Genomic DNA, 19595 nt, shown 5'->3' with positions numbered 1-19595 from the left:
AGTGCCCGGGTTTCAACTATATTTGTTAAACATTTCATGATTAGTTGATTAATAAGAGAGCTAGACAAGGGAGTCCAAAATAGGTCCTCTGGTCTAAAATGGTCCGTTACCCTATCACCCCACCCCTCGTGATGTTCGACTCCAAGTGACAAAAGAGGATTTCAAATTTGTTCCAATTTGCAATAATTTTAATCAACTTATTTTCTACTTTGAAATTCAAACTTAATCACAGTAGATCACATCGTAAGTTAATGATTGCTTAGAAGAAATCAAATTTCAAATCAGTTTTGTTTCAATAATTTTCTTTAAATCGATGTTCGTACGCTATCACAACATTGTTTGGTATTTGCATTTCAGAAGGACAACCCAACCCAACCGTTGAATGTACTTGGTGATTCTCAAAGGATTGCTGTAATTCACTTTGAAGACATGTTTCACTCTAGTAGACAATAAAATCCGCTATTAAATCTCAAATTAGTGACAATTTCTAATCACACTTCCTTGAAATAAAATTTGCATATACGAATGAAAATGAGTTTCCGTTCGGTGTTCTTTCTGCAGAACCTGCACGGTGGCGAAATTGTCTTCATCTGATGAATTGAAAATTCATCTGTCTTAGATGATATAAAAATACATTAATCTCGTGTAGATGTGAACGTTTGAAATTTTGGGGAAGTCGTCCAATGTCAAATTTAAATTACTTCAGATTCAAACTAGCAAGATGCAACTGTACCAGAAGCCTTGGTGCGATGCAAAATCACAAACATTCGCACCGGTTTTCGCCTGCCACAACTTATAACCCAGCAAGTGGGAGGAAATCGTTCGTCTTGGATCAATTCAACCTTTCATGTTTCTGCAGTCGGCAACAGTATCGCACCACACACCAGTTACCTCCACCATTTTGAATCTCAGTGAGGCAGAACGGAAATGCAAAGTCAGTTAACATAAGATGGCAAAGGACTCGTACCAGTCACCATCCAGACGTGTCTTGTTGTGCTTCTTGGGCGAAACGGACAGATCCTTATTCGTGTTTGAAGATATATTGCTCTCTCCGAAAAGGCAAGACTTCCAGATGATGGCCGTATTATTATATCAAAACCAACCAAGAGCAATGAAGTGGATATGGAATTCGGGGGATGCGTTCAGTAGTCGGTCACATTTTCCATTAATTTCATTCGGAAGACTATCAGAATCCAACCTGCCCGATGCAATGTAGGTACGAGTGGTATGTATCCGATTTTGCTCACCAATCACTTTCTTTCTTAGCCTAGCTAATTGCTGAGGAAAGCATTGATAGCACCACCAACCTTGAACGACGGAAGAAGAACAACGACGTTGTGTCCTGTTGTCTGAGCCTTCGAGTGCAACAAGACGCTTACAATTGCAACACAGTATTGCAAAAGACCAACCACACCATCGCCATCATCATCATCATCATTGGCGGTCTTCTGGATACACCAAGAGCAACAATGCCGAAGATATATGGGCTGAAAAAGACTTCCTTTGGCAATATCTTCAAGATGGATTCGATGTGAGAATCGTAAATTACGTTGCTGTCATGTACCGAAGATTCCACACGTCACTAATAGGTATGCTTAGGAAGGACTAGGCAATAGTCTATAGCCTTAGTACGAGCAAGCGTAGGTTGACAAGATCTCGTAAATGCATTAAATATCGTTGCATATTGCATTCGATGGCAACAGTTGGAATTATTCAAAAAGAAGATGAGACATGAGTCAAAATATAAAATTTTAATGTCCCAATGTAATTGGATTGGAGAAACGTCTGATAGGCAGTTTTTTTTCTTGCGTCGAATATATTTACGATCTATGAATCTAGACGTAACGATTCAGTTTTGAAATTGAAAATTCAATTTCCTAATCAGAAATCGGAATTCAAAATAACTATTCAAAGCTAAGATTGGAAAACCAAATTTCAGAATTCAAATGCAAGATTATTTAAGATTCAGCTTCAAAATTAAGATTCAGAGTTCAGAGCTGACCATTCAGGATTCATATTCAAAATACCGTTTGACGATCGGCAAAAAATCATATTCTTATAAGGTGCAACTTTGTACGAGATTTTATTTTTTTAGATCTTTGTACTATCCAATGGTTATTGCTAAAATTTGAAATTTAAAAACTATGTAAAGTTAACAATATTTCACAAAATTGATTTGGGATTCATAACACAGCCAGAAAAAAAGCCTACGTTTTGTTTGCTTAAAATTAAATTTCTCTAGATTTTTTTTTCTATTTATCTACACTTGATCGCCTTTAGCTCATTTTTCTTAAAAAGTGATTTTGTGAAGCATTTGGAATTTGAGTGACAAACCCACCATTGCGTTGACAGGAATCCTAAAGTAGCGTTACAAAAACGCACCAAATGGTTTGAAAAATAAACACATCATTTAGCATTCTAATGTCTCATGTCATCGCGTATCGCATCCGATAGAAAATCATTTAACAGCTGACGAAAACGCAGTTTTCTCTCATAGGCTCAGCACGAAAAGTCGGGGAAACGGGAGGAGGATTTTTCCGAAACTCCAAATGAACTATGCAAGGAAATAAACAGTGACAGTGCTAAATGAGACAGTAATCGCTGCGTGTCAGACATCACACATATGCTTGACTCAGATTTATGTTTTCACTCGTCACATTCAGATCTTTTCAATAGTGAAGTATGTGTAGTTTTGTATTTTGCAATTTCTTTTTTTTTTCTGGAGCATTGGTTCAGTATAAAGGATACTTTTTTAATTAAAGCAATACACGAGTCAAAGTGCAGCAAAAAATATCCACACTCAGAAGCACCAATCTTCAGGGCGTGCGGCTACTATCAGAGCCGAACAGAGAAAAGGGGTGACGTTCGCCATCCAGCGGGGCCACAAAAAAGTGAATTTTAATGCACCACTCCGTGTAAACATATAACTGAACGCAGATACGATGCACAGTGGGTTGGTTTTTTGTGTTTCTTTGTTTGAAGATTGTGTTGACAAACCGATTTCTCATAATTTAACTACCATTAGCATTTCTTAATATCGAACACTAATATTTTGTCAACCACTTGCAGACTTTCTCTGCGATTGTGTGGAAATTATTTTGTTCTAATCAAAATATTATATCTCAGTCCAAATCGAATATTCTATTACATGTTTATATTTTATTCTCGGAATTATGTACTTTCAAATTAATTTTGGAATTCGCAACTTTTCAAAATTCTTTGCGTTATGGAACAACTTTCAAAATAACGGTAAACCCACTGTGAGTACAGCAGAATCGGTAGGCACTGCCCAGTTTCATTGATGTAAGGTTTAAATTGGCAGCTTTGAGCATAACACAGAATTCTAGGCACAAGGCGTTTCAGTTTTGCATGTGTATACATATGTATGTGACGAACGTTCTATATCGTTTTTTTTTCATACCTCATCAAAAACTCGATCAAAAGTGTAATAAATTAATATTTGACGTACACTTTTGACGTCATGTTATTATTCATTTATTGCGTGAATATGAGGTATTAAATTAGTAATGCATTTCAGTTGAACTCGATGTAGCCTAAAGCACAACTCATCGAATTAAAGGGATGGTTTTGGATTTTTCTTTTATATCAAATTTTGCCTCGTATATGTACTGCTCGAGCAAAATAAATCGGAAGAAAAGAAATTTTTGAGCAGCAGCAGAACCATAAGCCCTACTAAAGCATACTCGTGGTTAACTTGCTTTTCAGGCTCAATTAGCAACGCATTTATAGATTTGTTTCACGATTCATAAACCGTATAATAAACTTAACGAGATAAATCCAAATACACGAATAAATTAGTATAATCAATTAATAAATCACGAGCCTTACTGTGTGCCCGCTTTCCGACACCTCGTGTGCAGCCTAAACATTTTTTTCTTGTGGCGCACGTTCGTTTTCAATCGTCTCAATAATCAAATATTTATGAATTGACACTTTTCTTGTGGCGACGGCTAAGCTCTTGCCTCCCCCTTAAAAAAAAGTTGATAGCAGTGTGAACATTTAGGCACGTTCCTTATTGTTGGCTCCTTTTTGGTGGATCGGAGTGCGGAAGAGGGCGAGGAATGCCTTTTTAAGATTTGGAAATGCCATGCCTAATACCTTGAGCCTTCCAATCCAATTCCTAACCCAAGATTTGAGCCAATCATAAATCATACACAGTTTAGAATACCCGAGGCGCTGCAGGAGAGCTATCACAGTTAAACTAAACATTTCTGGAAGAAGCAAATGAGATTGTGCGTTAGGAGGAAGATAGGAAGAAACGACACATCATGTTTAGAAACGCAGACGGTCTTCGCTTGTTTTAAGTTGTATTCATTTTTTAGAGGTTTAACACAAAGATAGGGTTATCGACTTAGGAACAAAGCGGCGAGTAAAGCTTGTTGTAATCAATGCCGAATTGTATTTAAAACAGAGTTTTTTTTAAATACTTTTCGATTTCGCTACCTGTATCAGGTACCACAAAAACTTAGATTCTTTAAAGTCAATACGCATATTTTTAATTCAATTAAATTTCTCTATTCCCATTCATTGAAAAGCCTATCTGTTGATAGAATCTGTCTGAGGCGTTTAGAAAATTGTCCGCAATGCGGTGGTAAGGCATCCAGAGAAACTGGCGTTTTTTTTTTTGTAAATTCTTTATTTGAAACGGCTCATACCTTTAGGCTTTAAGGAGCCAAACTCGTTTTGTTTGATTACAATTATGTGCTTATATCTAGTTCACTTTTTGAAGAAAAAAGAAGATAGATAGGGAAATATGAAAATAAAAAGAATTATAGACGAAGATCAATAGCTTTTAGGAAAAGATATATTTCGAAAATATGGTCCAAGTCCATCACAGCTAACACATCCCTTACTGGAACGTCGGGTGGTTTTCCGCGGGCCCGAAGGGATCTATGAAATTCGATCTGGCGAAAAGGTGGTCCTCACACGACCAAACAATATGCTCGATGTCATGGTAACCTAGGCCGCAACCGCATAAATTGCTGCCAGCAATGTTTATACGATAGAGTACCGCATTCAAGGAAGAATTATTGGACATGAGACGGGAAAATATGCGAATAAAATCCCGACTCAGGTTCAATCTATTAAACCAGGGTTTAAGGCTTACCTTTGGGATAATCGAATGGAGCCACCAACCCAACTCATCCTCGTCCCATTTGCGCTGCCAGTTGACAAGAGAGTTTCTCCGAGCCAAGAAGTAAAATTCGTTGAATACGATCTCACGCTGGTAAATGTTGCCTTCAATCGCACCCAATTTTGCAAGGGAATCTGTCCTCTAATTGCCTGCTACCGAGCAATGTGAGGGGACCCAGACAAAGGTGATGGAAAAGCAACGTCTTGATAAAGTGGTCAATATATCTCGTATCTTTTCGAGGAAGTACGGCGTAAATTTTCCTGGTCTTATAGAGCGGATTGCTTCAACAGAGCTGAGACTATCAGTTATAATAAAGTAGTGTTCAATGGATAGCAGCTAATTCTGCAATGTACACAGAACATGGAGACTGGAGGCTGTAAGATGCGCTAAATATTTCGTTGAACACTCCAAATCCTGTTGATTCCTCTATAAATGATCCATCGGTAAAGTACATTTTATCAGCATCGATGTGTCTATATTTAGCTTCGAAAATTCTTGAAATCAAAAGTGGACGATGCGGATCCGGAATTCCACGAATTTCCTGCTGCATAGACAAATCAAACTGGACAGAGGGAATTATCGTAGTCTGGGCTACAAACACGAGTTGGAGAATACGAAGAAGGGTTTACCTGCATTGACATGAGGACGTGGTATATAGACATAAATCTAGTTTGAAGATTTTGCTCAAGTAACTTTTCGAAATTCACAATCACCAAAGGGTTCATGACCTCGCACCTGATGAGAAACCGGAGTGATAGTAAATTAAATCGATCTTTCAGAGGGAGTATTCCTGCCAAAACTTCAAGACTCATGTTATGTGTTGAGGGCATACAGCCCAAAGCGATACGGAGACAACGGTATTGGATACGCTAGAGTTTGATGAGGTGAGTTTTGGCAGCTGACTGGAAACAGAAGCTACCATATTCCATCACGGAGAGAATAGTTGTTCGATACAATTTTAAAAATCTTCTGGATGGGCTCCCCACCAGGTGCCAGTGATTGAACGGAGAAAATTTAATCTTTGTTGGAATTTTCCTTTCAGATACTCAATATGGGCTCTCCAGGTACACTTGGAATCAAACCAAACCCCCAGATACTTGAAACTCCTCGATTGAGTGATCGTTCTGCCTAGGAGTTGAAGCTTAGGTTGAGCAGGTCTATGTTTCTTAGAGAAAACTACCATTTCCGTTTTCTGAGGGGAAAACTCAATCCCAAGCCCCAAAGCCCAGAAAAAAAACTGGCGTTGTTGGAGTGTCCTAGTAGATACGTATAAATTTACACCTTGGAGTATGTGAGAGGAGTGCACACGAGAAGTTAGGGTGTCAAAAATATAAGTTTGCTGAAGTTCGGTACGACGTTTTTCAAGCGTGGCCAGATCTACAAGGGCGCATCTCTGATCGTAGGACGCAAGACGAAGCGGTTCAGTCCAGGGAAGGCGTCGTAAAGCGTACCTTATAAAACTACATTTCACTTGTTCAAGGCGGTAACAATGTGTGCTCTGAAAGGTAGCCCATATCTGAGCAGCGTATTCTATAATGCTTCGTACTAATGCGCCGTAAACAGCTTTCAACGTTTAGATTATAACACGTGCGATTTCGCGCGTGCGCATCAAGCTTCTCCAATGATTACTTCCGCTTTCAATGAAACAAGTGGTTTACGCGCCACCTCATATGAGGACCACTCGTCGAGGTAGATTGCCCGGCTAGACCCCCGACCTCAGGGCGGGTTGTCCAAACAAGATCCGAAAAGGGATACGAAAGGTAAAGGAGGATGATGATGCTAGGGAAATGTACCAGCAATTGCACCGTCGTGCCCAAAGAATAGCTGGGACGCAAACCGTTATCCTATCCGCTCAAAAGGTACTCACTTGCGCTTCTCGTCATGGGTGGAACTTACTTTCCCAAGTTTTTCCTTCCCGCGATAGAGGCGTAAGCGAGGGAACTGTTTTCTCGAGCAGTTCACCCGGAGTAAAATAAATTAAGAACAAAAAAGTAAACTCTACAAACTAAGCGGACCGGACACGTGAAATACCTTCTCAGAAAAGACGCAACTGTTCGGGGAAAGCTATGCACAAATTAAATTAACATCAAATTGCGGACGAAATAATTAAGTGCATTTATTTTTAGATGAACGAAAAACTATTTACAGCATGCCTTTTTATTTTTAGTTTACATTGGTAGGGGGTTTCTATTGGTGTACATGTGTTGGAGATTGGTATCTATTTTTAGATTACATAATTCTACCTAATTGATTGTTCCTTTTATTGTGCTTTCCCTAGTTGTGCGGTTTTTCGATTTGAGAATGAGCTCAATTGGCGGAGCTTCTCAAATGGGAAACTGTATCGGGGTAAAAGTTTCCAAACTGTGTGTGGTTATTAGTTTTTAATCATGGGCCCAAAAATTTCATATAATCAAATGCGCATTTAGGTTTTCATATGCGTACTTACGGTACCGTTTCGCTCGATGCCGATAAAGCAGAGCTGGCTTACTCGGGTCCAAAAATAGATGGTTGGACTGGTCGTTGAAGCGGTTAAGGGGTCTTCCTTAAATGATGTCCGAACTTTCTGCGACGCTTCCGGCTACGGTGGGGTGATGATGAATACCGTCGGCCCGGTAGGATGTGGCTTGCTACGGGCTGGTGGAGAACGCTTGGTGGCGTGCGTTTCCCTTCCAACGTGCTACGTCGGGCAAACTTCGAAGCCTCCCGTGGCTGGAAATGCGAGATTCCGTAGGGATCGCTAAAAGCGTTGCGGTGTTGCTTTCCTTTTTTTGTTGAAGGTCGACGCACATAGATTTTAACACCGCACAACACTACCTAGCTTTTCTAATCTAGTTTTGCGACTTCGCGATACAAATAAAAAAGAACCTCGCTACGGCCTAAACCACGGTCTGGATCAAAGTCATCAAGATCGGTTCCGTAGATCCTCAGTTGGGTCGCAAGTACGGAAAATCCTTTGACCTTTTTGAGGGGAAATCCGATGACCCATGAATGCGGTCATCGAACTTTCGAACCTTAGTTCGGGTACACCAGCCATGCTCTCGGCATGACATTGGGCAATCTCTTGTGTCTCCCCAAACAAGTCATCTTTCCCTTTCATCCCGGATCCTTCTCGGATCTCTGAGAGTTATCTCGAGCGGTGGCACCCTATCACCATAGTCATGGAAAGCGGATTTTGTATGGAGAAGTTGCATAAAAGCTTGAATGAAAGCTTGCATCTGATCAACATGATAATGTTTCGTTTCATTTGGACGGTACATGTGATGAATCTTTTTATTTTATTTTCTTTTATTTACAATAACATTGACGAATTAAATAACTAACAATAATATTTACAAAATGTCCTATTAAACTATCTTTACTATGTGATAATATTGTTTGTGTTGGAGAAGCAAATAGTAACCATGTTACAAGATGTCGTCAAAACTCTTGGTATTTCGATGCAGAAATCCTAATGCAGAAAAACATTTTGCGAAAGTAATTGCAATGTGTTCAACAAATGTGAGCCTGTTATCATTTTTTACTCCAAGATCTAATATGGGCTTCACGTTTTCAAGATAACTTCAAGATAGGCGGTAGTCACAATTTACGATATTTCGTGAGCAGATAAAACTCACTACCTTGCATTTATTTTTGCATTAGCCTGCATCCCGTTCATGCGACACCAGCTTTCAAACCTAGCGTGCCATATAGTCTATGCTACCTTGAATTCTTCTTTAAGCTTCAGATGGTCAGCATAGTGGAGCTTGTCAGAATCGAGTGTTACACAGAGATCAATGTGATGAAAAGTAGTGGTCCGAGGTGGATTCCTTTGGGTTCTCCTGACGGGGTTTCGAATAAACCAGATCGTGATCTATTTATTTTCGTGGAAGCGCAGCGATTTGTGAGCGACCAAATTGGAAAACCAAGTCAGTTCATCTTTCTGATAAGTATCTCGTGCGGGACTCGGTCGAAAGCTTTTGCAAAATCAATATAAATCGAGTCCACTTGACAACCTTTGGATTTGTGAAGATAAGGTCTGTCAGCAACTTGGTGTGTTACGTAAGCTCAATCAGCAATAGCCTAGAATTGCTGATTGAGCTTACGTAACACACCAAGTTGCTGACAGACCTTTTCTTCACAAATCCATGTTGTAATCAGGGAATCCAAAAATCGTTATCATCCGATAGAATTTGCCGATCAGAACACCCGTGAGAGAGATTTTCATCCGAAAGAACACTATACCTAGCGCTTATCAACTTCAATTTTGCTCTCGATAAGTTGTGCATTCCGATTCAAATTTATCGTCTCTAGTAACGTTAAGGATAACACCAACAATTTGCTGGCACCCAAGGAGGACAGCAACAATTGCTTGATGCACAAGGTGCCGGGCCGACCCGACCGGTAGACGCACCAACAAAGTTACCAACAATTGCTTGATGACACTCAAGGTGCCGGGCCGACTCGGCCGGTAGACGTACCAACAAAAAATACCAACAATTGCACGGGGCGCACATCAAGAAATCTGATGCCCACTAGATTTAAGTTCGAACGAGTAATTTTGATCGGCTTTGGAAAGGGATGAGAAGTCATCACTATCTCATATTTATCGCTAAGTGTAACACAAGTGATAAACCAGTTATCATTATCAGATCTGTTCGATTTGCTTCCCTGGTTGTGATTTGGATATGAAAGGTTTAACGGCGACGTACAGACTTTCTTGCATCAAAGCTTCGTATACTTTGGAGATAGAATTCAAAATTGAGATGGGACGGTAGTTTTCGACCTTTTGCGCATTTCCCAATTTGAATATTGGAGAAACAGCCGCGATGTTCCATGCGCTAGGGAACGATCGTTCATTATATGACCGATTTAGAATACTGCAAATCGGACCAGCTAGAGATGCTGCACAATCTTTGAAAATCGATGCCGGTATTCAGTCTGGATGTAAACCTTTAGTAGAGTCAACAGCGGACAACTTTACATAAACATCTTGTCCAGATATGAGCGGTAAGGGCAAATTAATGCATATGAATGAAGGCAAAGGAAGGACGACTCGTTGTCATATTTGTCGTTGATATTTTTTACGCTTGTGGTGTGTACTTTGAACCGTTTTGCGGTTTGGTTGTCGGTTACACCCTTTTAGTGCACCAAGTGTGCATAATTTTCTTTCCAGTTTCAAGATCAATACGAACCATAGCGAAGATGAAAAAACTAATCCGAACAAATTGATTGCACAACACTTTTTAAGCATATAAAAAACTGTTGCTTGCATGCACACAGAAAGAAGTTCACCCATTTTTGAGTAAACTAGTTTTAAAAGTTGCTAATGACTTTTTGACAGTTCTTACTAGCAGTGATACCATTAAAAGTAACATCTAGGGGGTTGGTGGCGTTTCGCCACCGACAGTTTACGATGTCGGTTATCTCTTTTAAGCAGCATAACTTACAGTCTCAATAAGCCAATGCAATCCTTTCTTTTACTCTCTCCTGTGGAAAAAAAATCCGACGCTCTGCAATGTGGAATGATTATTCACGCATGGAATGAAAGTCAAACGACTAACCAATACAAAGATCCTTTGAAATTTATTTACTCTCCGATTAAACGACAGAGATCACCATTATTATCGAGAACGATGTGTTGTGAATGTCTTCAAAAAAGTTCAAATGGTGGTACCGATAACAAGACTGGTCACGTCACAGGAACCTTGTGAACTGTTCGAATCGTTCAAACCGTTCAAACCGCCCGAACCGTTTGAACGGTTCGGACGGTTCAGAAGGTTTGGAAGATTCTGACGGTTCTAACGGATCGGTTGGTTCGAACCGTTCCAGCAGTTCGTACGATTTGGACGGTCTTACGGTTCGATCGGTTCCTACGGTTCGACCGATTCGAATGGCTCGGACCGTGACGGTTTTATCGAACCAATTGAGTCGTTTGCACTTGGCTGACTCGTATGCTACGGTTCGATTCAGTTAATTTACGAACCGTTCATTTCTTGGAACAACACGAATTTACCATTAAATAGTATTAACCGAAACCTTCTCTGATTGCATCAGTAAAAGAGGTCTCATAGAAATTTGACTTTCTAACGTTATTTTCCTTTAAAAAAAATCATTTCAACTTGTATGTACATAGGTACATAAAAATTCATTCGTTCGGAATTTATAGTCAGTTAGTGTAACTTGTGTGTGATACCAATCTTATACTCTATGGTGGTAACCCTATTTGTATCAAAGCACATAAAGTTCCGTACTGACAATCTTGGTGACGCGCTAAGAAATGTAGCTGCTATGCTTTCATGAAACCCAAAATGTCCAAAGAAATCAGAATTCATCACAATAAAAATGTTATTACTGGCCGGAATTAAAAGCTAGGTCTCGGCTGAAATTTGAATATTTTACTATCAAAACTCGTGTAAATAAAACATAAATTCGTTGTTCGAAACCTAGCCTGTACCCAAATAGGTGCCATATAACCGAACAGAAACTACCCAAGCGCGAAAAATGGAAATCACAGCACAATATTGGACATCGTTTGTAAGCACACAAGCTTTTACACCTTGCGCCACCTTTTCCTTCAAATCATTTTTTTTTTCTTCTCGTCCCGTCTCATTTTGTACGCAGCCGGTGATGAAGTTATTTCTAGTCAAATTAAATGGTTTATTAGTCGGTTAAACATGGTTCGATATAATAATTTACAATGCATAAATTTCAATATTATACGACGACTCGTGGTGCTTTATTGGCCGATTCGGGAAGGCACTTGGTGTGTGGCAGACCTCCTCGGTTAAGATTCATAAATTCCTCACGTTCCACCGGCTGAAATCGAAACGCACGCCACGGTTTCTTTTCCTGTGGGGACGAATCGTAAAAATATGAATTTAAATCAATTTTGTCATATTCGCCGTTCCTACGATTTTCTTCCCCTTTTGCGCTATTTAAACGGACTGTCTGACTGACCGCATGAATGTTACAGTCGCAGCATGCCAAGACACTTGCTTTTGGGGTATTCATTAGGGTAAAAAACGGACATGGCCTGCTACCTACTACAATAGGCACCTTCATAAACACGTAATCAGGTGATTTGTCTAGTGATTTTATTTCCTTCGTGCGGCGTGGCCTACTATTCTAGCAGCAGTTTGCACCTTGTTTTCGATGTCATTTGTCATAATAATCTCGGGTTCGGTAAGGAGGTGTGATGAATTCTAATCACAGCATTTTTTTCTCTCTTTACAGGACATGAGCACGGTACGTCAATGGAATTGGATAAATATTTCGACTAGATGAGTATAATCTTTTGTACCTTTTACCCTAAATTGAATAACTAGATAGACTAACCTTTATTCAAATATAAGTTATCTATACCTATACGCAGTAAATCTCTTCTGAGTTGCATAAAATATCAGCAACATGCAATGATCGATTTAAATTGTCTTGTTTGATTCATAGAACACATTTTCAAGGTAAAACTTACTAAGTGTACCATTCTGGGCCCAAAACCAGCTACGAGACATCTCGTCTTTGGTGTGTTTATAATAGTTTTTCTGGTAGATTTTTTTTAAATTTGTTAAAATCGTATTGAATTTAAACAGCTCAGAACAAACAAAATTATGTTTGAAAGCAGATTAATGTTTTGAGTATGAAGCCCTCGAATCCAAAGGTTTATAGGTATAGAAAAGTTACTTTCTAGAAACTACGCTTTAGATGTAGTAGGTACTTTGCATTTTGCATTGAAATAGCCGATCGCTACAATATTTATTGCAGTTGAAAATCTGCTGTTTTTGATGAACGGAAGATTTCTAATATCATAATGTATATGTATTCAAGTTGTATGCGTGTTCAATTTAAAATATTCTACTCTGTATTTTTCCAAAAAAAAACTTTAATTTTCTTCCATGTTTAACAAATTCATCTATAATCGTTCGGCAAAAAAACATGGGCGTGTCTCCCATCGTGCGGCACCATTAACAAAATGACCACCAACAACCAACAAACCACACGAAATAACTCCCAACGGCCACTTAACGGAATGGATAAAATCATCGTGCCGCAAAAAAAAACCATCACTATGATTGCGTCGTTACGAATCTGCCGGATGACGCTAAACCGACGGGAAACCGGATGGCGACACAATTGAATGTAACCTGCAATTTTCCAACCACGGGGCTATCAAACGGGACCGATCTCAACGTTGTCCCGAAATTGGGCCACTTTTCGGCGCTGACCCACGCTACTGGACGCTCTCGATGGTAATCTTCCGAAAATTTTTGATGCCTCCTAATGATGACTGCTATTGGAATATATGGTTCACATAAAAAATGGAACTGATGGTCACTTGCCACCCGCTGCCCGGGTCATTGGGGTCGATATCGCTTCACCACCAATTGGACTGTTGACAACCTTAACTACGTGTAAATTCAACGAATAAAGGGTGTAAGTATCATTAAACATCTTTATTTTTTCTCCGTTGCGGTTGATGGATAATAATATGGTAGGGTTTCTTGTCCAGGCTAATGCCGGTTCTTCAGAGAATGACATTCTGGATAATCATTTTTTTCTCTTTCAAGACAGAAACAAGATGATAATTCAATTTGTTACAGGTAATGTTTGTCCATGAACCGAAGTAGCCATTAGGTATTTGAAAAAGTGACTGAAATTCATCAGGAGAATCAAAATTTTCACATCTCAAGCCCAAAACGATTAGATTGTCCATTTTCCGACCATTTTTGCGTTCCCGGGATTCGGGGAATGTGAAAAATGGAAGTGGATATTTTAACCCTCTACGAAAGCATACAAAACCACACATATGCGTATGATATTTTTACCTGTTGTACACTAATTCAGTATTTCATGACATTTTCTAAATTTTAATATCATTCAAACAATCAAAACAATTGATTTTGCTTTTGGTTTTTTTTTATTATTCAAGGGAAAAAAGGTATTTTCATCGACTAACAATTCTTAAATACTCTCCAGGAATCCAAAAAATGGAGTGTATGAGTAGATTAACCTACAAAACTGATATCTTCTTGCTACCAAAATTGACAAAATTAGGAAGATTTTTCTCTAACGATAAATAAATGTTGGTTCGCTTGACTTTAGGTAATCCATTAAATTCTCATGTAACTGCTGATTTGTTTCAAATAGGGTCATGATTTTGCTGGTGATTTTGTCCGAATCGAAAATTCGCAAGTATCTCAAAACGTATAGCAAAACAATTCAACTAAAGGTGTTTTTTTGTCATTTGTCATTTTTCACTTTTAATACTAGGTTTTTAAAATCTTAACCATATCAAGATACAAATATCTTTGAAATTCAAATATCAAAATTTAAATTCAATCATCAAGTTTGAATTAATTTTCTGAAGTTAAAAATGAACATTTATTTTTTGAAGTTTTGAAATTCATAATAATAAGAATATACAATACAACATTTTTAATTCATTATTAAAAGCTTGAATAATCCATCATTTTGGCGTCCTGAACTCGAATTATTCGTCAGATTTTGACACCTCTATATATTTATAAGATGAAAAATTAATCAGAATTGAGTAAAATCAATAATTGATAACTGATGAACCAACAAACCTACATGATAAACAAAACTGAGTCCAAATTAGTGTAGATTCATATAGATATTGGAACTTTAGAGATACAATGATCTAAAAATAATAAATTCTACAAAATTTTAAAAATTTGAAAATATATCATTACAAATATTTCTGACATCATTAAAAAAAATAAAAAAGGTTTTATAACATTAAAAAATTGTTGAAGACTGCAAAACGATTTGACTTTTGCTTCAAAAACAAATTTAATTAAATTTGGGTTAAAGCCTCAATACAAATTGTTAAAATTCTCGTATTTTACAGAACTGGGAAAAGTAAACACAACATTCTTTAATGTGTTTCGCAGCAGTTAAAATTATTGCGGTCTTCGGGAAAGTTGATCATTGATTAAAAATCTTTATTTTCAAATTATCAATAGAAATCAGAAATTCTTAAAATGAATTTCATCCCACTTTCAAAAGTTATCTAAAAAATATAAGTTGATGGGAAAAAATCAACCGAAATTAATCAAAATTACCTCTGTAATTCTTCCCACATCGAAAAAATGTGAATTTTGTGGCCTGATTCAATTTGGCAGAACAAGAAACACAATGCAATGTGGTTGAAATTGGTTTTTCGAAAAATAGTATCTACATATTAGCATAAATTTTGTAATAACGTAAAATAATTTGTTTTGAGATTCACATTGATTGGTAATAACGTAATGGATACTAAGTTTTAGATGGTTTTTGATAATACTGTTGCCAAACAGTGGAAGTTTCAGAGAGAGTTTATTGGCAAATCTGAACAGTTAAAGTTTCTGTTTCTTTTTTCATTAATAATAGGTACACTTTCAGTAACAGTTATTTTTGAGTTTTTTTTTTATATCAAACGAATTCTTACTCACAATGTAACAAATTAAAAGATTATCAATCTAACGTTGCATTAATAAAGAATAAATAATTGAATATCGTGAGTAGTAAACATCTGCCACATGGCTACCAGCTTGTTGATGTGTTGAACTAGTATTTGATGAATGAATTTGAAGTTAAAATGGTTTATTTGAAATTCTGAACTTGTTGAGTTACACTTCTTAAAGAAAATCCATTCCAACGAAGAGTTAGGGTTTGTGAAATTGCAATATTATCAATTATCAATTAAAAATAAGCTTGATCGTTATATTTACATTAAAATAAAAGGTCTTAGTCTTAGAATTAAATTCCGTCGGAGGTGAGCCAGTTTTCTGACACATTTGTTAGAAACTTACTTTTAAATACTTTTTGAAATCAAGTGATTTCCCGTTACAACGGTACGGTATATTAATTTCTTTAGCTGGAAATTTTACTTGGGAAAATCTTCATTTCGCACGGCCAAATAGTTTTGAGCTCAATTCATGCCGTTGTGTTGATTTTTCTTTATATTTTTTGAAATACTAAAAAGTCTTTTAAATTTGATCTGCTTTTGTAATGTAACCTTTGTTGAAACATTTAAAGCATTATAATTTTATTTTTGAACATATGTTCATAAAATAACTAACATTACCTTCTTGTAGAAAATTCTATACTTGTTTTCACGCATTGCATAGATATAATGCTTTAGGCAGAAATTGAATGCTATCGAATCGAAAACGAAAACAAATTTTTGCATGAACGATATATTACGATTTCGTTTTTCAACACCGATGCCGATTTGGAAATGATAAAAGGCAAAACAACAACTGGAATATAATTCGATTTTGCCAATTTGTTTCAATCATAATTCGCTTAATACGCAGGGTACAGTCGTTCACAAAAAAAAAAAACAGGAAACAGGCACATGGCTCGAAAACCAACCTACAAAACCAAATCGAGATCCTCTATCACTGTCCGTTTGCAATGTAGCAGGAGTCAACGCAGGGGATCAGGAATGTATTTTCGGTACGTGGTCGATGCCTTGGTAAGGTCGAGAGCCAGCATCTTGTTGTGGCCAATATGAATGAATGAATGAATGAGCATTTTGCTGGCTAGCAGAAAAACACGAAAAAAAAACCTGGACAGAAACAGGAAGAGAGATGTGTCTGGGTGAAGAACAACGTTAGCAACTTTCTTTCGTAATAAATTTCAAATTTTAGGCTGGCTGAAAACGGCAGGTGGCGACTAGTAGGTGGCTTGACCCCATACCTCTAACCGAGACTGAATGACATTTTCAACTATATCTTCACGAGACGAAGCACTTTCAGGGTAGTGGTTGCCAGGTTAGCCCTCGTGCTAGGATGTTGGCTTTTGGTTGCTCTTAATGGTGAATATTGGTACAAAACATTTAACCAGTCAAGACGCCATTCATCCAACAAAAGATTCCTCAAGTCCGATACGCCAGAGGAGGGAATTAAGTTTCGGGTAAGCGACGAACCTGGCATATTTTGTGCAACAACCCTCACCAGACGAGTAATGCCTTGTTATGATTTACAGAAAAGATCAAAAAGGAAAAAAATGTGTTAGTTTTTTCATCTGTTGTTTCTTTGCGGGCTGAGGGTTTTTTTTATTTCGATAAAAACATTTTAGGTGGGTGAGAAGCCACGTACAGCTTTAATAAATGAGCATGAAAAAATCAAAATATGCCGATTCAGTAAACCACGGGAGATTAATTCACAGACATGTTCAAGCCATTTCAAAAGATCGAAATCGGAACTGGACCTTGCCGTTTATGATGTAATTAATTAAGAAGGTTTATAAAAATTAGTATCATTTGTAAAAAGAAAATCATCAACTATACAACTGTGTGGCCCCAGCAAGAAAGCAAACAATATTGAATGTAAAATTTCGCTGTCAATAAAGATAACATCAATTTTGCTTCCATTCTAATTGATAGGCACACATCGGGCACTTTGTGCAGATAACACAAGGAGGCACGATTTTGAATACATATCATTCTTTGTGGTAGCACAGACGATGTTTTAAATTAAAAGTAACATACGATGAGAAATTGAGAAGGCAATTATCAGCTATGTAGATCAATTTGCATAATTATACCGCAAAACAGAAGTACTGGCAGCTGATAGTCATCGATGTTTTTTCGTTTATCTGATTGTGCATTGATATCGAACTGATGAAAAACATTAATGAAAAAAAAAACATTCACAAGGCGACGGAAGAACAAGTGTTTAATCAAACACACTGAGTACTTATAATTAAAAAAAGACCAAATTGTCCCATCAATAGGGAGAAACGATCACAAGAAATCAAAACAGCATATTTGTGTTGTCTAACATTTTGGAAATAATTGCTTAAAGACTGATAATTTGAGAAGTCGGGTGCAATATTTGATCAATTTTGTTTCTGTAATAAATTTGAAGCTCAGATTATTTGCAATCCCTACTAAATTACAGCTTGTATAACATTTCTAAAAATTATTGTTTAATACACTTTCTTAGTGTTCCATGTTTGAAGCTTTATAACAGCGGCCGGGATTTTTTTTATCATTACCAGAAAATATTTTTGTGTTCTTTGATGTTAACCCATAGCGGAGAGCAAAATAAACAAATTGACTCTTTTTAACATCTTTCATATTATAATGGTAATAATAATAATAACAATGATGGTATAAACAACTATTAGAATAGGAAAATTTTGAAAAAAAATTATAATTAAAACATTTACTTTTACATTCCAGAGACATAATGTTTTATTATGTTCAGTAAAATTGCTTCAAAATAGATATTTTCTTGTGTAAGAGCGATGGCACAAATATGTTGTTCCAAATGGCAGAATTTTTAAAACCAACTTTCCATGCACTTACACTTTTCAAAGCCTTTTCATCTTCTGACATCCAAAAAGACGACTATGATTGATTAAATTTTAAATTGAATACGTGCTCCGGTATTAGATTGAAGTTCCAAGAACTGCTTTTGTCAAACCTGGAGATTCTTCTGGAATGATAGTAATTCCACGTTTAAAAGGATCTACAATCCAACTAACAGTACGTGTATCAAGATCTGGACAGTAATCTGAAGACCGCTTTCTGAGTTTGATCAGATGTCTACAATTGAGGCCTTCGAGAGCAGAGATTTTGTCCTGAGGGATTTTCTTCCTATTGGATGATTCATTTCATTGGATGTATCAGCGGGATGAAAATGCCAAAAATGCTTCAAATCTCATATCTGGTGCATTTTTTTATATCACTTTTTTTTTTTTAAATTTAAACTCCTTAAATTCGAAAAATATATGAAAAAGTGAGCAGCTTGACAATTTTGAAGAGCGTTTTCTCGAAACAATCATTCGGACACTTAGTCTGATCCTCAGTGCCTCAATTATCTTGATGTCAGAAAAAGTAATATTTTCAAAATCTTCCAAAAACAACTCTTACCTTAAAAAAAACCTTCCCAGTTCTGTTCTACTTTCTGTTTCCAAAATTAATCCGAATTCAATAGTTTAACCCTTTCTTTTCCACGAGGTTTTCCACATTTTAAAAACAGCAATATTGATTTACAACCTAAGTTCTAGAACTAAATATGGGGAGTCTACTTAAATAATTCAGTTCAAAATTTGGTTTTTGAAGTGAATCATATGCGCTCCATTGGGAATATAACAATACATAGGGTGCAAATGAAAAACAAGAAATAACAAAGTTGAAGAGATTCCTTTTACTTAACTCTAAGGGTACATCTTCCGAGGATATGATGGCTAGTATTTTACAAATGCTAAAACCACCAACCTACAGAAAGTGTACTTTGTATGCCGTGACCGGGATTCGATCTCATGACCGTTGGCCTAGTTTGTTAGAAAAACGTTTGTGGATATTTCAACAGAACGTTTTGAAAGTTCTAATATTAAAATTGCTTAGTGATCATTCAAATTATGCATTTTTGATTGTTTGTTGTTTGATAATATAGCGATGGCTAAATTAGAACATAGCAAATTTTTAATACAACTCAATGAAAAA

General features: G+C 37.1%; 1 protein-coding gene across 1 annotated transcript in view; it reads left to right on the top strand.

The window, feature by feature from the left end:
- The window catches only part of LOC129752880 (ankyrin repeat domain-containing protein SOWAHA), a 326016-nt gene that overhangs the window by 239680 nt on the left and 66741 nt on the right, over positions 1-19595 (top strand). Inside the window, exon 5 of the mRNA XM_055748667.1 lies at positions 12368-12379. Within this exon, the coding sequence (XP_055604642.1) occupies positions 12368-12379 (12 nt within the window). The remainder of the gene's footprint in view (positions 1-12367; positions 12380-19595) is intronic.

This window comes from Uranotaenia lowii, chromosome 3, assembly GCF_029784155.1.
Source record: "Uranotaenia lowii strain MFRU-FL chromosome 3, ASM2978415v1, whole genome shotgun sequence".
Taxonomy (NCBI): Eukaryota; Metazoa; Arthropoda; class Insecta; order Diptera; family Culicidae; genus Uranotaenia; species Uranotaenia lowii.
The sequence above is the reverse complement of the archived record's forward strand: the minus strand, read 5'-3'. Positions and strand labels throughout refer to the sequence as shown.